The sequence below is a fragment of the Alnus glutinosa genome, chromosome 4, assembly GCF_958979055.1.
Source record: "Alnus glutinosa chromosome 4, dhAlnGlut1.1, whole genome shotgun sequence".
Classification (NCBI taxonomy): Eukaryota; Viridiplantae; Streptophyta; class Magnoliopsida; order Fagales; family Betulaceae; genus Alnus; species Alnus glutinosa.
The window spans coordinates 28,921,742-28,945,811 of record NC_084889.1 but is presented as its reverse complement, the minus strand read 5'-3'; the positions used below and the strand labels follow the sequence as shown (position 1 = coordinate 28,945,811).

At 37.5% G+C, this 24,070-nt stretch overlaps 3 protein-coding genes and 1 non-coding gene across 6 annotated transcripts in view; 3 read left to right on the top strand and 1 right to left on the bottom strand.

Moving 5' to 3' along the window:
• Positions 1-24,070, top strand: part of LOC133865389 (uncharacterized) — a 51,225-nt gene that overhangs the window by 17,053 nt on the left and 10,102 nt on the right. The gene's annotated exons all lie outside the window — the stretch shown is intronic.
• Positions 6,706-7,998, top strand: LOC133866282 (uncharacterized). The gene has a single exon (XM_062302810.1). The coding sequence runs from the start codon at positions 6,706-6,708 to the stop codon at positions 7,996-7,998; it is 1,293 nt and encodes a 430-aa protein (XP_062158794.1).
• LOC133866281 (glutathione S-transferase T3-like) lies at positions 9,164-9,733 on the bottom strand. The gene is made up of 2 exons (XM_062302808.1): positions 9,329-9,733; positions 9,164-9,232 (listed from the first exon to the last, which is right to left on the bottom strand). The coding sequence occupies exons 1-2, from the start codon at positions 9,731-9,733 to the stop codon at positions 9,164-9,166; spliced, it is 474 nt and encodes a 157-aa protein (XP_062158792.1).
• LOC133867542 (small nucleolar RNA Z43) lies at positions 10,249-10,347 on the top strand. Its single transcript, XR_009900097.1, has one exon. It is a non-coding gene; the product is annotated as a small nucleolar RNA Z43 (small nucleolar RNA).

The following is a 24,070-nucleotide window of genomic DNA, read 5'->3' as shown; positions in this document are numbered from 1 at the left end:
ATTTCAAACACAAATTAGAACTAGGTTCTCCGTACAGGTCTTGAAGGTTCCTAGCTTTCACAATGATTAACTAAAACCCTAATCTTCTAGCACTTAACCCACAAAATAATAAATAACATTAGACCAGGACTTATATATTAACGTCTGGCTCTTCGACTGGCTGTTGAGGAGGGAATGAAAAAGCTAGGTGCCACGATTGGGTGCTGATGGGGGTATAGGAGACCATTTCTGTGACTCCAGTGATGGAACCGCGTTGTGAGCCACAACAAGGCTTTCTTGGGTTGTTGAAGAAGGGATGTATTTCTTCCCCGATATCTTCCGTGACTCTATTTCATTGGATGTTGAAGCTGGAATGTTTGTAGGCAGTGCTGACGGACGTCCATGACCCATCTTCCGTGAGTCTAGCATAGGACCCACGACGGTGCTTTGACTGTTGGTGGCCGGATTGAGTACAGAAAGAGCGAAATATGAGTGAATGATCATCGTGCCCAGCAGGAAAAGCACTAATTTGATCACTACGGGGATCATTTTTACTAGCCTCGCCTTGTTGTAGTCGACGATGAAACTGCTCAAGCCCACCGAATTTAATCATGTTTATAGGCCGGGAGATGCACCGACTTGCATTAGAATTGAATTACTAATGCAAGTATAGTACGCATTCTTCACAAACATTGGTGGCCTGATGACTGTTTACAAACTTTACTTGGTGGCCTTTTTCTTTTTTTTTTTTTAAGTAAAGAAAGAAGAACAAATTAAATTTAAGGAACTAAAAAAGAAGAAGAGGAAGCCTTTCCAAAACAGGTAGGAGAAGGTCCTGACAAGAAGGAAAGAGTGGGAATGCAGCCAGAATGGAGTTTGGTTGCGGCCCAATTTGCCACATGATGGGTACAGAAGTTAGCACTTCGGTTGATATGACTAGCCAGCCAGCTAGATGTAGGAGATGGTGGCTTGATCACTATTAACGGGGAAATTATTTTTATAAGGTCATGGCACTGCCAACTTGTCTATATATGTCAGTATTGTTAACATGAATTCTAGAGATGCCACACAATCTGCTATGTGTCCAGCAGCCAACCTAGCAATGGTTAACATGACTTCCAGAGGTGCCACACAACCTGCCATGTGTCCAGCAAACAATGCCATGTGTCCAGCAGCCAACCGAGCAATCAAATCTACCCCTTCCATATTGGGAGTCACTCTTCCCATATCAGCAACCGAGAATTGTGGTGTAGAATATGCACACAATCCCGAAGATCCTATTAGACCACCTTTGGTAGCAGTTCCTGAATATAAGGCTACAAAATATGTGCACAAATCTCCCCAAAATATGGCAACTAGCCTAGCGATCCTTAATAGAAAGAAATCGTCTGGTTTAGGCAAGATCCATGCAGCTCTAGCCTGCTATGGAACTCAACGTGCATCTCAAGTCAGATATGATTCTCTTCATCAAGACCAACGTGCTCCTCAAGATCAAATCCAATGCAGTAAGGAAAGAATACGCCATCACATGAACTGTCCAGGAATCAAATCTACCAGTGAAGATCAATCAAATTGATACTGTATTATTGTAATTGATATTGTCCAAAGTTTTCCTTTGCTGTATTTTGTAAACCATGCAATGCTGTGTATATAAAGGCACTCGCCTCTCCATTGTAAATTAAGCCATTTCAATATATTGGTATTGAATTTTTCAAGTATGAATCAACTACAATGATGATGCTCTCCCAGTGGGAAAAGGAAGTCTGCCTGCTTCACAAACATTGCGCGGTGTGGCTTCATCACGACAGTCACTGCTAACGGAAAATATTTTTATAAGTTCATGGCCCCGCCACTTGTTACATTGACCGTTCGATGTATTACCGTGTGGTAATGCACAAAAAGTACCGGCATAGCAGCCAATTGTAGATGCGGAATCTTCCATGATGCTTGAGGATTCACTTTTTTTTTCTCTCCTCTTCCCTTTCCACGCACTTGTTTGTTTTTGGTAATGATCATTTTCTGTCGTGAACTTCTCTTCATTGAAGGAAGAAATTTGAAACCAAGGAAGAATCGGAGTTGATCATGTTGCAAGCCCAAGCCATGCCACTTGCACCATGGTATTAAAAGTAGTGCAACTGGATCCATTGAAGCTTTCCGACCAACAACCCCATGTCACAGTCCGGGAGTTGGTCATTCTGTTCGCAGCTAAAAAAATTAATTTGCTAGATTTAGATCGCATGTAATAATATGTTAATTAATGTACTAGTAGTCCTGTACGCGCGTTATCAGTAGCAGTCAATCTGTTCTATTTGGATTCCTCGCAGTTGTTTAATTAGACTTTGTGCTTTTAATTATATATGTATTTGGACTTTGTAATTCGATTGTTTGTGTTGTATGAGACTTGTTCTCCTGTGTAATTTGTTGTGTTGCCATCTCGATCATCCGTATTCCACATCTCTCTGTCTCTCTCTCTCTCGAGAGATCTCTCTCTAATAGCAAAATCAAACAACATAATAAAACTCACGACTCTTTCCAAAACTGAGGACCAATCAAGAAATGTGGGACTTGTGTACGTACCGGCACAGAAAAATGTAGGATTTTTGTACCTAGCTTGTGATCTTGGGCGGGGAGCACCGGTACTTATATAACTCAATGTTATATATATATGGTACATAATCAATGCAGGATTTAATTGAAAAAGAAATAGTTAAAGTTATAATTTGAGACTTTTTTATAGCCATTTACATTTATAGTAGTCTTACTTAGTCAACAATCAATGCGGGCTTAACACATGCATACAAACCTTCATAACCCACCAAATGTTACTGACGGAGTCAGGCTTAATGGAATCACCATCCACGTTAAACAAGATATATACAGCACGTGTCCTTCCTTATATATGGAGTCCTTGCTGCATGTGTCTTTCTTTATGCAATTTTTTATTAATTTCTTGCCTTATAAGTACGTGTCTTTCCTTTGTAGAACCCTTGCTGCAATCTGCATGTGTCTTTCTTTATGTAGTTTTTTTTTTCTTGCCTTATAAGGTTTACAAGCTCTGCTTCGATTAGTTGTTATTTCCTATATAGGTTTTACTTTGTAATAAGTCGGTAGAGCCTTATCAAAGGTGATGTACCGATGATTTTTGAAATCAATGAAAGAACTCAATTTTTATAATACTTCTGAGATGAGACTTCTCTAAAAGCTTTGACGAGACTCCATAGCTTGGTGTGTTTGTATCCTCTGTTCAGACAAATTCAAGTGGGGCTGCGTCAGTTACATTTTGACATTTTGTTACCACTGTTCATAAATGTGTTAGACACATTTATATTACATTCAAAATAAGTAGTCAAAATTACTTGCCAAGAAAAAAAAAATAAAAAAAAATAAAAAAATTAAGAAGTCAAAATTACAATTGAAACTCTTAAAATTATTTATAGATGCTAAAAATTATATTTTTTAACTTATAACTATCTATAATGCTGATGCGGCAATGTATATATATATTAATACTTGGAGAACTAGGGTCTTTTGGGGGCTGCAAGGATTACTATATACATGTTGTATTGTAACCCATAACTAGAGAGATATTGAATATATATAGTTGCACTCAGTACTCCTGTGAACATAATTAAATTGTCGAACCACGTAAATACTGTATCTTTTTCTTATTTTATCTCCTTATTCTTCCCATATTATTCATTATTATTGTGTGCACGGTAACAATATATCACAACAATAATGCATTACTTTTCCTCCACGTGTGTGTTAGAAGGCTGGTTTTTTTTTTTCTTTCGCACGCACTTACGCACACCTCTCTAGTAAATGAGGAAAATAAAAGGAAAAAGAAAAAATTCACATTTGAAGGAAGCTTTCGTGCTTAAAAAAATATAGAATTAATACTTAGAACATGTCCTCCACTGTTAATTAGTATGTAATTGTTATTGCGTGTATGTAAGGATTGCAAAAAATCTATGTATTAAAATTCAATATTTAATATGTAAACCAATCACTTATCAAGATTAATATCACGGATCGAGCTACATGGAATCAATGGGTTAATGGCCCCATACACTTTTCTCTTTACAAAAGCATCGATCACCCAATAATCACACAAACAATAATTACACAATGAACTCTCTAGATCTCACTCTAATCTATTTAAATATAATTTTTATACTATCCTTTTTTTTAAAAAAAAAAAATTCTCGAAAGTTTAATCCGACGATAACAGTAACAGTTAGTCACAGGCTCGCAGTGATCTTTGATCCAAAATACACACACACACGTGAACAGTGGAGTCAAATTTAATTTTCCCATTTCCCAATTTTCCCATCAACCAAACAAAACCTGATATTCAGAGAAGAACTCAACATGTACACAACGAAATGTATTAGTTTGGGGGCTTGTACACATGAAACCCATTTATGGGTTTGTGAAGCGACTAAGCTTTTGATGCTTTGCAAGATTGGGACCAAAACCCAGATAGGGTTTGGGGAAAAGGTTCGATTACTGAACTTGGAATTCTGTTTTTTAGGATTTGAAGCACTTCTATAAGAAAGTGATTGAAGAGGTCTCCAATTTTATTTTTTTTTTGAGGGAAAAATACGTATATTCTCCTCAAATTACTATTCAATTGTTAATATATCTCTCAAACTACTAATTATGTCAATGTCCCCCCTCAAACTACTAAAAAATGTCAATATTTCCCCTAAGACCAACAAAAAAGAAAAAAAAAATGTCCCTAATTATTTTGAATAAGACAAAAATGTCCTTATAAATTCAAAAAATAAAAATAAAAAAACTAAAAAAAATTATTATTTTTAAAACAGATTAAATTATTTTATTTTATTTTATTAAAAAAAAGCAAACGAAAAAATAACTAAAAATAAAAAAAAAAATAACTTTTTTTTTTAAAAACAAATTAAATAAATTAAAAAAAAAAGGAAAAAATAATATTTTTTTTTTTAAAAAAAAGCAAACGAAAAAATAACTGAAAATTAAAAAAAAAAAAAGAACTATGATTTTTTTTAAAAAAAAAAAACGAAAAAAAAACCAGTTTTTATTATTTTTATTATTATTATTTTTTGTATAAATTTTTGTTATTTTATATTTTTTTAATAATTTTTTTTTTGTTTTTATTTTGTTTTAATAATTTTATGAAGGGTATATTTGTCATTAGGAGAATATTGACCTTTTTTTGATAATTTAAAAGAGGATATTGACACAATTGATAGTTTGGGGGATAAATTGACAATAAAGTGATAGTTTGAAGGAATTATATATAATTTTTCCATTTTCTAAAGTGGGTGAACCTAAAGAACGAGAAGTTCGTGGAGTAGAGAGGCTTGATTTGGGGATTTAAGAAGTAAAATAGAAATCGCACAAAACAATCAAATCTAAAGGAACTGAACGTGTACACAATGAAATGTACTAGTTTGTGGGCTTTTGGTGCCGTTGGTGAAGAAGGCTTTTGTGGCGCCAAGGGGGGAGAGGTGAGAGAGCGAGAGAGATGAAATGAATATAAAATGGGAGGAAATTATTTGGCGAAAGATTTTTGTTCAATAGATTTGGAGAGGGTTCTGACAGAAGCTAAATTGAGGAGAGAAGTAGCGAGATTGATAGAGGGCGGTTTTTGTAAAATTTAGTCAAAATTTAGCTAAGACTTTTAGAGGGTTGATTACGGATGTTCTTAATTTGTTACGATTAAAGGAAGCACGATTAATCAAAGTTATAATTAGAGTTTTCTTTAATCACTTGTAAGATCCAAAATCACATTAAAAAAATGGGGGATGCAGCAGTAGTTTTCATGCAGCCTATCAAGTATGGTTTGTAAAAATTAACTCTTTTATTTATGTTTTGTAATGTACATTTCGGATTTTGAAATGAAGTTTTTATTGGTAGTGGAAAAGTTTTTTTTTAAAATTAAAAAAAAAAAAAGAAGAAGAAGAAGAAGAAGAAGAAGAAGAAGAAGAAAAGAAAAGAAAAGAGGAGGTGAGAGATTTGCATGTAAAAGTCATTAGTCAAATCTAAGACAGGAAAGACCATTCAAATGGACCCAATTCGGTTTAAACCCATGACAACTCATACCAGCTATCTCAAAGATTTGTAGGGGGAGGATGTCAATACTGTATTTGTTGGCGACCTATTCGGGAGATACTTAGAGCATTCCTAGCAGCTTCACTTCCCTTCCCATCTATTTTTCCTAAATGTAGGGAACAAAACTACTTTTTACTTCCCAATAAAAAAATACCCTACAGCAGCTTCCCTTCACCATTCTTTATATTAATTAAATATCATTTCCTTACTTTTTATTTATACTTTTTTATTCCTTATTATTTTATCATTACTTTTCACTGTTTTCAAATATCACGTGCAACACTTTATTTAAAGCCTATATCTGACTCATATTTGATGCACAACGGCTACTTTTTAACGGCTCTCTGAATAGAAAGAAGAGAATAGTCCAAAGTAAATGTTTGAGTGGAAAAACAAATAGTCCAACGGATACTATTCTTCTTCCTTTTTTTGTTTTTTAAGAAAAAAAGTCCAACGGCTAATTTTCTCCTTCCTTTTTTTTTTTTTTAAGAAAAAATAAATAAAAATGAAACCTACTCAAGAGCTGTTGTTATATATACTATTGCTGGGTGAGAAGATATAGAACCATTCTTTCTCATTTTCATCCATCTTTTAACCCAAAATTTTCTTTTATTCTTTTACTTTTCCTATATGGATCATATTCTTAAACTTGATGACCTTCTACATGAATCTTCCTCAGATGATGAATTGGAAATAATTTCAGCTTTTGCTATTGCAAAAGAAAGGTTGGAGAACGAAAGGGGATCAATATCACGTCGTGGTTCTAGTCGACGCCGCAAGGCTATTTTCCGCAATTCTTTACAAGGTGAAGAAAACATTTTGCGAGATTATTTTGCTGCATCGCCAGTTTATCCTCCAAGGAAATTTCGGAGGAGGTTTCGAATGCGCCGTGAACTTTTTCTTCGCATTCATGACGCAATAGTAGATCATGAACCATATTTTGTCCAAAGAAGAAATGCTGCTGGAAAGCTTGGACACTCTTCCCTACAGAAGATGATAGCTGCAATTAAGATGCTTGCTTATGGAGTAACGGCAAATTTTATGGACGAATATTTACGTATTGGAGAAGCTACTGTAATGGATAGTTTTAAACTATTTGTTAAAGCGGTGATTTCTATTTTTTCCGTCCAGTACTTGAGGTCACCAAACGAGGATGACGTTGCTAGATTGCTAGCAATTGGCGAAAGCCGTGGATTTTCAGGGATGTTGGGGAGCATCGATTGCATGCATTGGAAGTGGAAGAATTGTCCAAGTGCTTGGAAAGGTATGTATTCTGGTCATGTTCATGAACCAACCATTATTTTAGAAGCTGTGGCATCCTACGATCATTGGATTTGGCATGCGTTTTTTGGGTTACCAGGGTCTCACAATGACATCAATGTGTTAAACCGGTCTTCTGTATTTACTAATCTAGCTGCAGGGCGTGCACCTCCAGTCAACTACTCAGTCAATGGTCACAACTATACAATGGGATACTATCTCGCCGATGGTATATATCCTTCATGGGCAACATTCGTAAAAACAATTCATGCTCCACAAGGAAATAAGAGAAAAAATTTTGCTGCAGCTCAAGAGTCAGCAAGGAAGGATGTAGAGCGGGCATTTGGAGTGCTTCAAGCGCGATTTAGTATTATACGTGGACCTGCACGTCTACACCAACCTGAAATGCTTAATGAGATTATGATCGCATGTATAATATTGCACAACATGATCGTTGAAGATGAGCGAGATTTATACCAAGAAGCAGATGCCTTCGATTATGAACAAATCAATGACACTCCCCTCGAACCACTGTCACGCGAGCATACAGCTGAAGCACTGGACTTCATACAGAATCGTCACCGTATTAAAGATCGAGAAATCCATTCTCAACTTCAATCAGACCTCGTCGAGCATTTATGGCAAATTCATAGCCAATCATAAGAACTTTTGAGGGCCTATTTCATATGACCACATGCTTGTTAAATTGTAACTTTTTCATTTTAGTAGCCAATCTATTTTTATTATGATAAATGTCATATTTCTTTTTAAAACTTTTGAGGGCCTAAAAAAAGTCACATTTATCCTTATTTTTTTCCTGCCAAAGATATGGGATGGTGTTGGTAGCTTTTGTTTTCTACAAAGATATGGGATAGTTGTGAATCCGAATGGCTGTTGCAATAGTTGCCAACATTATGCAATGACAGGTCAAAAAAGCTTGTGATAGCTGTGAATCCGAATGGCTATGTTATTTCATGTAACTATTGAACAAAAGCAGCCACCAATAACAAAATAATCATTGAACAATAATAATAATAAAAAAAAGATAACCCCACAATAGCAAAACAACAACTAGAAAAATATCTTCATATATATAAGCAACAAAAGTATTAATGGTATCCATCTATGTGCAACAAACATGTATGTGCTTCAACAAAAAGAACACACAAAACCCCCAATGGCAAAACAACCATTGAACCAAAAGAAGACAAAATGCTTGCACAATACAAAATGACATGATTAGTTCACTTAAATACATACATAGGCAAATACCAATGACTATTTACTCCTACGCTTCTCGATGATTTCCATTTGGAGAGATTGAATATATTCAAGTTGCATTTGAGACAAGTGGCTTGTATCCATCATCATAATTTCCCTTTCTTCTCTCTTTTGTTCCCTTGCTTCTTTTCTAAGTTCAATCTCAAGCTTCACTTTTTCAAATTTTTCTTTCTTATGTTCCCTTGCCTCTTTCCTAAGTTGAATCTCAAGCTTTTGTTTCTCAATTTGAATGATCTCTTCTTTTGCTGTATCGATCTCTTTCTTTCTCTCCTCATATGATCTTTTTTTCACTTCCATCAATCCATTTAAAACCTCCATTACGATCTCTTTCTCTCCACAATCTATGCTCTTTCTTTTTCTCTCTCTCTCTCTCTTTTGAGGCCTTTTTGCCAAGAGGTCTTTCCAAGTCTACAACTGCATCTCCACAATCATTGCCTTCCCCTAAATGTATAACATCATGAGGAGAAGAATGACATGTACCAGCAGATCTTCCTTTCAATTTTAATTGAACCATTGTCTTCCATTTCGGTAACGTCTTCAACAAGTTTCAACAATGTTCAAATTGAAATATGATATTGTTATTGAACTCCCGATACATAGCCTTTGCCTCGTTGATCTGAAGAAAAAAATAAAAATAAAAAAATTGAAACTAATTAGAATTTTGAATCAAATTAATGGTTAATATAGACCACTAGTAACAAATTATTATTACCTTGTCTTGCTCACTATGACCACTTTGATTCCTTGATTCAACTTGTGCCAAGTACCCACAGAATTTGTTGGTGAACTTTTGGATTGAACACCACCGATTTGATAAAGAATGAGCAGTACGTTCTACAGTGGTTTCTTTCTTGTTCTCATTATATTTTTCCAAAATTCTATCCCAAAATTTGGTGGATTTTTGATCATTCCCATGAATTGGATCAATGCTAGTATTGATCCAAGCCTTTACCAATAAAATGTCTTCCTCAACAGAAAAGTTTGTTCTTTTAGTAGTAGATGTCACTTTAGGTTGGGGTGGAATTTCATTGTAGTATTGACGCTCCCCTTGTAAGAGCACAGTGAAGCTTTGGTTAGGAGTTTCATTGTACTCTTCCAACCTCTCTTGTGAATCCATGAGTGCAACAAGTATAAACCTGTTCATTTATAAAATGATAGTTAAACAAGGCTACTAAATATGTTCCATTTTTCAAGTCTCAAGCCTAAAGAAAAAGCTGGGTCCTCTACGTGAATGTCTTTTGTGTGATAATGAATTGAGTTTTTGTTTCTGTGAACCAATAACAGTGCTTCCTCATTACTAATATAACAAAGTCAAAGATGTGGGAGCTAAAAGCCAAGAAGTGAGATGGTCTAAAAATTTCAATAACTGCAAATATGTAGCACTGCCTCTCTTCCTTACTCCAAAACAATTATATTTCTTGAACTCCTGTGGGTTTTTTACATTCAAACTTTTGTGGTTCTGCCCACATTTTAGACCATTGCCAAGGATCTAAGTTACAGCCTTTGCGTCTCTATTGAGTTTCTAATGTGTTAGCTTCTTTTGTTTCACTTTTTTCAGATCCTAGATTTGAATTGGTTCTCTATTTTTTTCTAATCCTTTTTGTTCTTTAATTTCTGTGTTGAGAACTTAGGGGACCGTGACGATTCTATGTGATAAGGTCTCGTTCGTCGTAATTGACTCATTGGGCCTTGCCGACCATACTAATATATCACCACCCATACTCTGAGCCCCTTATATAGCAAAAAGATTCATTTTTTTTTTTGGTAGATTTGTTGGTATCTGAAAGCCTTGGATCTGTTTGGTTGTTTTGGGTATGATTTTGATTTGCATATTGGGTCGGCCGATGATTGAATACATATTTTTAAGACAAGCATATGTCTGAATCTATATATGTTGATCAATCTAATCTTCTCTCTGAGGCCTTTGTTTAAATTTTCTATTTTACACTTATCAAAAAAATATTACATCTGTTCAATTATAATTTGAAGATTACATATTAGAATTTGAGTTTAGAAGAGAAGAAAACTCAATTTCATTTAACTGAATGAAGATTACATGAGCCTTCTGCTTCTATACAACTCAAGAAGAGAGAACCTAGCTTAACTAATTCTACTAACAGAAAACAATCTGTCTTTTAACTAAATACAAACAATATAACTGAAATGTATACACGTGTACTTTGCTGAATGAATATTCAATAGGTTCCCTTCAACAATTGTTCATGATTTTGTTAAATCAAATTAGTCGTCAGTGCTATGGTAGGATTGATAGAGCATGGGTCCATGTTTTGCTTTTTTAGCCCAGACCATAAAACCAACGAATTCCACCTTTTATTATCATTTTCCATAACCCCCACCAAGAAGCAGAGACAGAAACTAAACAAACAAAAAAGCAGAGACAGAATACCTTTTCCCTTAACATCAAAGAAACCCATAAACCCATCAAAATCATTCACAAAAACAAAAACAAAAAACATAAAATTTACGCCAAATGCTCCCAATCAAAGTACAAATTCCATAAAATGACAACTTTGAATGTAAAACCAAGACTAAAACCCATATAATAAAACCACCCGATTCCACCCAAAAATGACCTATTACCTCCAACAAGAACCAAAGACAGACAAACTACACAAACAAAAATCATAAAGAAATAGAGAGAGAAAGAAGCAGCACAAGCACATGCCTTTGTTGGGGAAGAATAGAGCAAGGGGAAGAACTCTCGCAATGGACCTCCTTCAATTGATTCAAGTGCTTCAATCTCTCTCTCTCGGCTTGAACAGCACGCTCATCATCTCTCTCAATCTTGTTCTTCGTCTCTCTCTCTCTTCAGTATCGTCTCTCTTGCAAACACCGCGCAGAAAAGGATGAGAGTTCTGTTGAATGCTCTGAAGATTTTTCTGGAAGAAGAGTAGAAATGAGATGACTAGGTGTGTAGAAGAGGAAAAAAGTGTATGGAGAGCTGTGCCAGGAGAGAGAGTCTTTTTTTTTTATTATAAAATAATGCTTGGGATTGCTACAGTGCTTCCCAATGCATTGGGAAGCACTGTAGCAATCATAGGGAACATATAAGGGAAGGGAAGCTGCTGTAAGATTGGTTTTTTGACTTTTTTAAAATTTTCCCTAAAATGTAGGGAAGGGAACCCATGTAGGGAAGCTGCTAGTAATGCTCTTACAAATGCTTCCTCAAAATTAAGTTAGGCCAAAATGACACACCAAACTTGCTAACTAATACTTAAACCCAATTAAATCACTAACATAAGCTTTTCTTAAATTTTTCTTTAATTTAGGAAAAAGAGAGAGAAAGGAGAAATTATTTAAATATTATTTCAAATAAATTGTAGATGACCGGAGATGAAACACATGAAAGAAAGTGAATTAACTTTGGATTTGACGAAATACTTTCTGCAGCATTCTCATTGAATATATATAACACTTTACAGATAAGATTTACAATTGTGATAAGAGTAATAATTACAAAAGTAATAATTGCTTTATTACACATAATACAAATGGATTAGGATCCTCTACATTTTCAAAGAAATTTGAGATTCTCAAATTATGTGAGTTCAAGCCCTTTTTTACAAAGAATGATGCGAAAAATGTTATATATTAAAGATATGACATGTTATCGAGGCAAAAAAAAAAAAAAAAAAAAAAAAATATTCCAAAATGCTTTTTTTTTTTTTTTTGAAAAGACTCTTCTTCTTTACTAAACTAAAAAATAGTTTTTTAATCAAAACTTTTATACAACATAAAGTGTAAGAACCTAATAAAAATATATGCAATTCTCATTGTTAACATGTCACATTTTTAATATTTAACATTTTTCATACCGTTCGATGCATGAAACAACTTAAATTCACATAATTTGAGAATCTATAATTTTAAAGAAATTGTAGGGAATCCTAACCAATGACACTCTTCTTTATCCAGTGTTGTAGTTGATAAACGTGGAGGCTTTGTTGAGCGAGACTTTTCATCCTTAGAAGCCCCCCCTCAAACGAATGGGAGGTTGAGTGACCATGAGTTTGTCTTTGAGAAATAAAAATCTGGCTAATGTGAGTCCCTTTGTAAAAATGTCTGCATATTGATCTGTTGTGGATATGTAACTAACAACAATATCCTTATGTAATATTTCTCTCTAATAAAATAATAGTCAACTTCAATGTGCTTTATTCTAGCATGATAGATAGGATTAGAGACTAAAGCAATAGCACCTAAGTTATCACACCAAAGTCGAGGGGGATTTGATAAGACAACCTTCAAATTTTTAAGAAGCATTCGTAACCAACATAGTTCAGCGGTGGTGATAGCCATAGCACGATACTCAGCCTCTTTTCTAGATAGTGAAACTATTGATTGCTTCTTGGCTTGGCAAGAGACCAAATTTGAGGCAAGAAAAATGCTATACCCATTGGTTGACCGCCAATGAAGAGGATCACTGCCTAATCAGAGTCACATAATGCATGCACATGAAAGGGACCAAGGGTGAAATATAAGTCGTGATCTACAGTGCCTTTCAAATAACATAGAACACGTTTAGCCGCCTTTAAGTGATCAGTTGTTGAACAATGAAGGAACTAGCAGAGTTGATTTACAGAATAGGAGATGTCAGGTCTGGTGAGGGTGCAATATTGTAACGCACCAACAGTATGTCTATAAATTGCGGGATCAGACAAAGCATCACAATTGAGTTGAGTGAGCTTCTTTCCTGAAGTACAGGGGTTGCGTATGGCTTAGCTCCAAGCATATAAACTCTATCAAGAAGGTTAATAATATACTTCCCTTGATTCAAATGTAGGCCATGGGAGTCGCAAAGAACACGAATACCAAGGAAGTAAGAGAGACAACCAAGATCTTTCAGTTTAAATTCCTTCCACAAGTTACCTATAAAAGCTTCAATACACGACAAGTCTGTACATGTTACTATGATATCATCCACATAGACCAAAACAAAAATGTGAGTTGAAGCAGTGTGTAGTATAAAGAGAAATGTATCAACTAAGGAATCAATGAACTCAAATTCATAAGAGCTTGAGATAGTCTATGGAACCAAGCCTGTGGTACTTATTTTAGTCCATAGAGAGCTTTTGTTGAGTTTGCAAACATAGTCAAGTTTGTCATTAGCCACAAAACCAATAGGTTGCTCCATAAAAACTTTTTCAACCAAGCGACCATGGAGGAAAGCATTTGATACATCCAATTGTTTTAAAGGCCAACAAAAAATGGACAGCAAGTGAGAGAAGGATGCGAACCGTGGCTAGTTTTATGACTGGATTGAATGTTTTATTGTAGACAATTCCATCTCATTGTTGAAATCCCTTAGCTACAAGCATAGCCTGGTATCTTTGAATTGTACCATCTGGCTTTTGCTTCAATCGAAATACCCATTTATTCTTTATGATGTTTCTGTTTTGTGGTCTAGGACATAGAGACGAAGTATCATTGTCACGCAAAGCTTGGATTTCACTTTCCGTAGCAGCAAACCAATGGGGATGAGACATAGCTTGAGAGAATGTAGTAGGCTCTCTAGGTAAAGAGATAGAATGCATGGCTTTCAAAGGATGCTTTGTGAACATGAGAGAATGATAAATGTGATAGTCTGTGAATAAGGTAAAATTAAGCGAGCAGAGTTACTCATGAAAATGCTCGGGTTCAGCTTAGGATCGGTTTATTTATTAAACGAACAGAGTTTGGACATATATTTAAGCTCATTTAATAAATGACCTGAACATGCCAATACACGACTTAGCTTGGGGTAGGATCATGAACAAAACTCGTGGAAGCTCAACTCAGCTCGATGGGCTCGTTCACTTGGCTTGGCTCGGGTTAGGCTCGTGAACAAAGCTTGTGGAAGCTCAACTCTGCTTAATGGGCTCGTTCATATATGTGTGTGTGTGTGTATATACACATTAATTTACATAGTAAATAGTAATGTAGAAGTAATAAGTATATATTTAGAAGTTAATATATATAGTTTAGAATTTAGAATCTTGATGGGTTGAACTTAAGATAAGAAATCTAACTTTAAAAGACAAATCAAATGGTTGTGATTCTTGGGATGAAGATCCAAGTTATCCAACAATTAAATAGCTAGCCTAAATAGTTTTTTTTCTTTTTTTAACGCTTAGACAAGTTAGACAGTTAGACTATTACTCTATTAGTCTTAGACTCTTAGTTGTCGTTAGCCTCTTTGGTTTCTCCAAGGACCAAGACTCCAAATTAATTCAAAAACAGAAAATAATTCAAAAAGCACACTATCACATGTTTTTTAAAAACTGTTTTCACATAATTACTTTCTTAATTTTTTTTTTTTTTTTTTTTTTTTTTTTTTTTTTTTTTTTTTAGTTTTGGAAAACTAAAACTATTTAAAGCACTTTTTTATTGGAACAAACAACTCTTCAACCGATCACTCTTCTAAAGATGTAGAGTTAGTTTGTGATTCTAAAAATATAGAGTTAGATAAGAGTTAGATCTCTTCTATCTAGAGTTAGTTTGTGATTCTATAGATATAGAGTTAGATAAGAGTTAGATCTCTTCTATCTTATCAGAAGAGTGAAGTGTTTTATTTCAGTCTCTAGAGTACACGGCTGTGTGGTACAATCCTAATTGATGTATACCCACGTCTGTGGCTACTCCAATCGGTTCCGGTTCTATGGATAGTACCCAAAGTTCCCCTCCCCCCCTCCCCCCCCCCCCGGTTTCCCACCCCACTGTCTCTCCCGCACCGCCGGCTATCCAGAATGTTCATCACCATGTATCTCAGAAACTAAGTCAAGACAACTACCTCCTCTGGCAGTTTCTGATGGTCCCCTTTCTCGAGGGACAAAACCTCTAAGGTTTATCTCACCTTCTCGCGGCAATCGGCAAGCCCATTAAGGCTTCCGAACTGATCACTCACATCCTTGCTGGGCTCAGTGTCGAGTATGATCCTCTAGTCACATTTGTGACCACAAGGCAAGATTCCATCTCTTTAAATGATTTATATGGTTATCTCTTATCCTTTGAGCTGCGTTTAGATCTTCACAAATCGGCTGTGGACGTTGAAAAATGAAATTGACTTCTAAATAGCAAGTGTGTGCAATAGTGTGCAACAAAAATAATAATGCGGAAAATAAATAACACAAAGATTTTTGTTGACGAAGTGAAAACTCAAGATGAGAAAAATCACTCTGAGGCAGCCAAACCCAGGATATCCACTATTTAGAAGACAAAGCTAGATACAAGATAGTAACACTCACATATACCCGATGCAGTGGTCGTACCTTGCTCTCTAACGTGTAACCCAACACGAACGTCTCCCAACCAGGTCTCCTACCTGAAGGGGTCTTCAATGGAATCATTTATCTTAGAACCAACCTCTAAGATAGACTTCAGATGTAGAGCAACAATAGCACACTTGCAATGGCTTCAAAGGAAATCAGCTCAACAATTACTTCTCTGAGCACTAGTGGAATTCAATACCGAATTCTTGCAGTTCTCAATGCCCAGGGACCTCTATTTATAGGCTGAGGTGCAGAATGGGCGACTGTAGTAATATGTACCGACGTCGTCTGGATGGTGAACTTGGGCCGTCATGACGGACAACTGTACGATAGGATTTTCCGAGAATTTCGCTGAAAATCTTTCCTGTTTAAGAGCCGCGTCCAGACGGTCGCACGTCCGCTGCAAGTAATTTCCATATAAGGCTTCACGCGTCTGGACCATGGGGGATGAACGTCCGGACGACACTTCTTCAACACGCAATTTCGATATCTGCTATGCGCGCGTCCGGACCATGAAGGGCAGACATCCAGACAGTTAAAGTCGAATCGGCAATTTCCATATCTGATGAATGTGCATCCGGACCAATGCTGACTGATGTCCGGACGGTGGTATTTGAATTGCGATTCTTGCCTTATACAATTGCGCGTCCGGACGGGAAACCACATAGTCCGGACGGGTGTATCAATCTTCCCTTATTCTGAACTTGGAAAGAATCTGAAGCTGATCGATCACTGATGGGCGTCCGGACGGGCTGCTGAGACGTCCGGACGATGCAAGCTGGAACAGAAGCTTCTCGATACAGTGGAGGGTCTGGACGGAAGGAACACGTCGTCCGGACGGATGATGCTTCGTCTGTCGGTCGTCCGGACGGTATGGCACGTCGTCCTGACGGATGAACAATGAACAGATGGCATCTGGACGGGATGACACTTCGTTCGGACGGCTAACAGGGAACCTGAAATTCTTCTAACTTTTAAGCAGTGCAGAGTCTTCTAAGGGTGCTCTAAATAGTGGAATCCCTGTTTACAGCATCTTTACACACAAGTGATTTTGTCCAGATAGAATGAGGCCAAAATACTAACAAACGTCAATATCTCAACTGCAAATACTGCACAACGCCAGACTACTCCATCTCAGAGGAACACCCGTGGCCAAAACTTTGGCCACCGCAACAATTTTTCACGTCGTAGAGGCCGAAGACCTCCTCAACAATTTTCCTCTTCTGGGTCTGGCTCCTCACAGCGTCCCACTTGTCAAGTTTGTCAAAAACAGGGCCATACTGCTACTTCATGCTGGTACCTCTTTGATCAAGGCTACTCAACTGATTCTGCTCCTCTGAATGCCAATTTGGCCTTTGCTAATTCTGCTCCAGACTTTCAATGGTACCCTGATACTGGTGCAAATGTTCATCTCACCAATGACCTCTCCAACCTCAACTTACATGCCGACAACTACACTGGACCTGATCAAATTCGTGTGGGCAATGGTCAAGGTTTGAAAATTTTACATTCTGGTCATGACATTTTACCTACACCTTCTACTACTTTCAAATTACTCTCTCTATTTCATGTTCCTCAAATACAAAAGAATTTGATTTTTGTCAATCAATTCACTCGAGATAACCAGGTTTTTATTGAGTTTCATCCTTCTTATTTTTGTGTTAAGGACTTTCTCTCCTGCAAGCTCCTCCTCCAAGGCCAGAGTAAATCCGGACTTTATCCATATCTCCCTATGAATGCTTGTTCAATATATCACCCGATTATAAATTTCTCAAAATATTTGGCTGTGAATGTTGGCCCTTCCTTCGTCCTTATAACTCCAACAAACTTGTTTTTTGATCCACCTCATGTGTCTTCATTGGGAATAGCAAAAATCACCTCAGGTACAAATGTCTTCATATTTCCTGTGGTAAAGTCTATATTGCTCGCCATGTTGTGTTCAATGAACTTAACTTTCCTTTCAAAAATTCCACTCCTATCATCTCCTCACCCACTCCACCCGAGTCTCCAATTGTGTCTATTCCTTTGGTTCCTCCATCACTTATTCCCGCTTCATCTCATCATAATGAAGTTCCTCACAATCCTTCCTTTGAGTTGTCTCCAAATACCTCCAATTCCCCAGAAATTGACAATATCCAAGCTCTAATACCCTTAAACTCTCCTATTGATTCCGAGCCACCACCACCTCCCCGTGTTCATGCCATGACCACAAGATCTCAAAATAATATTTTCAAACCTTCAATCCTTACGGATGGCCAAATCAAGTATCCCACTCCTAAGGCTCTCACGGCCTCGCTAGCACTACATGAAGTTGAACCTACTTGCTTCACTCAAGCAAGTAAACATGCAAAATGGCGTACCACAATGAATGAAGAATTTGATGCTCTTCTCAAGAATGGAACTTGGTCTCTTGTCTCCCCTTCCCCAAACATGAATATAATTGGCTGCAAATGGGTTTTCAGAGTTAAAAGAAAGGCAAATGGGACAATTGAAAGGTACAAGGCACATCTAGTAGCAAAGGGCTTTCATCAACAACCTGGAATTGATTTTGCTGAAACATATAGTCCTGTAGTTAAACCTATAACTATTAGAACTGTATTAGCACTTGTTGTCTCTGCAGGTTGGGCAATACATCAAGTTGATGTTAGCAATGCGTTTCTACATAGTCTTCTTCAAGAAACTGTTTATATGGCTCAACCACCCGGTTTTCAGCATCCATCTTATCCCACTGCTGTTTGCAAGTTGCACAAGGCCTTATATGGCTTAAAACAAGCCCCACGTGCATGGTTTTCGAGCCTCAGTGCCAGACTTCTTGAACTCAAATTCCATAGCTCCAAGGCTGACTCTTTATTGTTCACTTACAAAGCAAATGGTCTTATCATTTTTGTGCTTATATATGTTGACGATATCATCATCACCATTTCCAACACAGCAGCTATTTCACAACTTATAAGTGCTTTACACTCCTCCTTTGCTCTCAAAGACCTTGGACCTCTACATTACGTCTTGGGAATTGAAGCTACTTGGCATGAGGATGGTTTACATCTTTCTCAACAGCGCTACATTCATGATATTCTCACAAAGACAAATATGCTTCTTGTCAAGCCTATCTCTACTCCAATGTCTGCCTCTACAATTCTTAGTCGATTTGATGGTTCAACAATTACGGATCCTACTTTATACCGTAGCACAGTCGGCTCTCTTCAGTATTTATCTCTTACTAGACCTGATATTGCTTTTGCGGTCAATAAAGTCTCACAGTTCATGCAAGATCCAAGGGATTCTCACTGGTTTGCAGTAAAACGTATCTTGCGCTATTTGAAGTCTACAATTGATCATACTTTGTGCATTCACAAGAATTCTTCACAGCAGCTCACAGCCTACTCAGACTCTGACTAGGCTGGTTGTCCGGATGATTGACGTTCAACTTATGGTTATTGTGTTCTTCTCGGCAAAAACATCCTCTCATGGAGTTCAAAGAAGCAACCAACGATATCTCGCTCAAGCACTGAATCTGAATATAAAGCCCTTGCAAATGCCTCAGCCGAGTTAACATGGATTCAGACTCTTCTTGGTGATCTTGGTGTACACTCTTCACGACCACCAATTTTGTATTGTGATAACATTGAAGCTACATATCTCACGTCAAATCCTATCTATCATGCTCGCACTAAGCGTATAGAAATTAACTATCATTTTGTACGGGACATGGTTGCCTCCTAAGCTCTTAATGTTCAGTTTATCTCCAGAAAAGACCAGCTTGCCGACATTCTCACAAAGCCTTTGGCTACAACCCGATTCATCAGTCTCAAGACCAACCTCAACATTCGGTTGCCTACAACGTTGAGTTTGAGGGGGCGTATTGGAACAAACAACTCTTCAACCGATCACTCTTCTAAAGATGTAGAGTTAGTTTGTGATTCTAAAGATATAGAGTTAGATAAGAGTTAGATCTCTTCTATCTAGAGTTAGTTTGTGATTCTATAGATATAGAATTAGATAAGAGTTAGATCTCTTCTATCTTATCAGAAGAGTGAAGTGTTTTATTTCAGTCTCTAGAGTACACGGCTGTGTGGTACAATCCTAGTTGATGTATACTTGTATTGTTCTATATATATTCAAGCTACTACACTACGGAACAGTAGCAAGCATTAAGCAAAATATTTCTAAATCCTATATGTTTGAGATTTTTTTTTTCTTTTACCCAAAAACGGTTTTGAAAACTATATTCTAAAAATACGAACAAACATATCCTTTACTTTTAACTATTATAATTATTTTTCTTTTCGAATTAAAAATATCCTTTTGCCCATCAGTTCCCCGATGGCGGTGTCCGTATTAACTTTTCATAGATAATGTAGTATTTTAGTTCTAATTTTTTTTTTTCATTTTGTTACACAATTACTAACTAAAAGGATAAAGTCTGGTGAGCATATTTAATTATTTATAGATGATTAGACTTTATAAACTTTTTTTGTTTGACTTGATGTGGCAAATTACTTTTATTTCAGGCTTCTTGCTCAAAGTATCATAATTCTTTTGGTCTTTTTCATTGTCCTCAGGTTAGTACCAACATCTTACGCAAGTATACTGGACCACTTGATATTTGGTTGTCCATTTTACATGCCATGCAACACCCAGGTGAAGTGATGCATTGCTTGCTAAATGAGCATCCCCAGAAGAGCTTCCTTGCGATGGCACAACACTCAAGCCAATGGGTTTGGTATTTATTCTTTCCATTATTTTCAATAGAAGTTAAGAGAAAAAAAACCTTCTTTGTTATCAAATTTATTTGTTTTCTTTCTTGAATGTATGGCTTGCTTTCAATGTGAAGCTGATTCCATTATCATCAATCATGAGAAATTCATGTCTTGAATCTCTGGCTTATTTTTTTTTTTTTTCCTAAACAAATTTCTGGCTATTTAATCAGACATATTTCAAGATAAACATTCGAATGATCATGTTTCTTTATTTTACAAGATGTCCTTTTTTTTATTTCTGCAGGTTCCGCAAGCTTTTTGTAGCATTTTCCAGTTATACCTATGTGAACACACTTAGAAAAATCAGGTGAATGTGAAGTACAAGACAAGAGCAATTATGGATTATGTGGTCTGTTTTGCATGCTTGTATCAACGTTAATTTTCTATATCCATCCACATGCATATATCGCCAGCTTGATGCAAGGGTTTGAAGGTGCTTCATTCACATCAGTCAAATTTTTGGCATAATTTTTGAGCAATTTAATAGAAACTCTATAGTCAAGATTGGTGAACACGGTGCCACCAACTCTTTAGTGTCAAATTACAACTGAAAGATCTCTTCATTTGAATGAAGTTGAAAAAAAAGAATTGCACAAACAAATTCCATACTCAGGTTTAGTTTCCATGAAACAGTTTATGGCTGTGGATTACTAATTGTATAAAAATATTGATGTTGGCATGCATTTGGGTACCAGGCTTGGTTTAGGTTTCATTCTAAAGAAAATTGTTTCTAAATTACTCAAAATAGTTCTTCTTCCCCATTGATAAAACAATCAATACCCACCTCCTTTTGTAATTTCTCTCCATGAATTTTACCTTTGAATCAATCTCTCCTTTAGGGATTTATTTTTTTTATTTTTTTTTAATTATTATTACCTCTTTAAAAGTTGAGATCCTAAGGCTCACTTTGAATTTCCTTTCCGAGGAATTGTGTTGTAGAGTGTTGGGAAATAATCCCGACTTTGCCCAATGGGCCAGAATTGCAGCCCATTAGAATATTTCTCGGTTAATTGCCGAGAATCATACACAAAGTCGGTAATTTACCGATTCCACGTAAAGGTCAAGGACGGTAAAAACCGACCTTGTAGCAACCAGGGAAGAAAGTCCACTACCTACACAATAGCTATCATTAAGGAAGGTGTCCCCACGATCTAAGAGCAGTTGAGGACCGACTCCACGATCTCAAGACGGTAGAAGACCGACTCCAGAATGATCGTGGAGCACAAACCACGACTCCATGATCTCAAGACTGTTAAAGATCAACTTGGCCACGATCGTGACGCATGTGCCTCAATCCCACGATTTGAGTAGTCGATAAGTGCTCTAGATATGACACGTGGTCCAATGGAAGAACCGGATTGCTCTCAACATTTTATGTATAAATACCGCACAACTGGACAAGTAAATTTCAGATTGCTCATTGTGATTAAAAGTGATATACACTTGGAATAATACTGACAAAAGCATCTGAGTAGGATAGTCGGACTCCCCCCGACGTAGTTTTCTATTTTGCAAGACAGCAGAGATAGGCTCTTCCGATTCATCAGCTACCATACCAGAAACTGTTCTAACAGTTTGGCGCCGTCTGTGGGAAACGACTAGCAAGTGTGCGTCGTTTACTACGTAAAATATTTATCTGAAATGGTACGAACAAGAGCCACGACTTCAGAAGTGAACAACCCTCGTCACGAGACGGGGGGTGTGTCTTATCAGAATGCAGCTGAGATGGAGGCACGAATAGCCCAAATGTCTAGGGACATGGAGGTCCTAACTTAATAGAACCACCGTTTCCTGAGGCGATTAGCGGGGAACAAATTCCTGAAATGGCTGAGGGAAATGAAGAAGAAGAAAGCAATGCCCATGAGGAAGAAGACAGGGAGAGCAGAAGGGTCACGGAAAGAACCCAACCTGAAGACTGACCCCGGCGAGCTGAAGGGGTTGCCAACCCTCCTCTTGGTGAAGGAATTGCGAACCCTCCTCCTGGTGAGGGTATGGTAAATCCTCGATATGAAGAGAGAAGACTTAACGAAGCCATCGCCACACTCGATGAGAAGTATGAAGATAAATATAACCAGCTGCAGCTTGAAATCCAGCAAAGCAACAAAGGGAAAATTTCTCGGGTGGACAGCCTTTTGAACAGATCTTCCTCATTCACCGAGAGTGTCATGGCGATCCAGCTCCCCGAGAAATTTAAAATTCTGGCCATCCAGACTTATACCAAGATTGAAGATCCCACCGAGCATCTCAACAACTATAGGATGCACATGGATCTACAGGGGACTCCTCAGGAGATGCCATGCCGAGCCTTTCCACTTACCTTGTCCAGTTCAACTCGGGATTGGTTCCGAAAACTCCCTCCGAGTTCCATCACATGTTTTGATGATCTCAGACGGAAATTCGTAACTCAATTCCAAGCTGGGTGCAAGAGGAAGAAGCCTTCTGGGCAACTGATGGCGATGCGCCAAAAAGAAGGCGAGTCTCTGAAAGATTATGTGGTCCGATTCAATCAAGCGAAGCTCACAGTTGATAGTCCAACTGAAGAAATGGTCTATGCTGCCCTCTATCAGGGCTTACGGGTGGAAGGACCCTTGATGACAGAAATTGCTCGGTGTCATGTCACTGAGGAATGTAGACATCTGAGAATCCTGATCGAGAAGTTCATCAAAAATGGAAAACTATTCCGTTTCATAGCAGACAACCAAGGCCAGCCTCAGCAGAATTAGAGGCCTCAAGAGCACCAAAACCGAGAGCCGAGACATAGAGAGCATTCTCCTTTGAACCATAATGAAGATCGCCTAGACCGAAGAAGGGAGGAGCCTCGACGAGATAGAAGCGAAAGCATAGGTGCGCATGGACATGGATCGCGGAATGAGCTGGTCATCGCAGACATCCGAACTATATTTGGAGGTTTGGGCGGAGGAGGAAAGACGAGTGCAGATAGGAAGGCCTACGCTCAATACCAGAAACACTAGGAGGTGATGACTATAGATAGACCCCACAAATCCCACCGAAAGGAATCTATGGTGGTGGGGTTTTCAGATGAAGATTATGCGGGAGTTTCACTTCCTCATATCGACGCAATCGTGGTCACGTTGCAGGTAGCTAACCACCGAATCCATCGAATGTTCATCGATAACGGGAGCTCAGCTGATATCCTATATTGGTCGGCCTTTCGAAACATGGAGATTAGCCCGAAAAAGGTGATCCTAGCTACCTGCCCTTTGGTGGGGTTCGCCGGAGAACAGGTCCTGCCGGTCGGGTCTATCGAACTCCCCGTGACTGCTGGGGATTATCCGACCACAAAAACTATTATGGTTAAGTTTTTATTGATCGACAGACCCTCGCCCTACAACACAATCATTGAAAGGACAACCCTTAACGATCTGAAGGCAATCACTTCCATTTCACATTTGAAGATCAAATTCC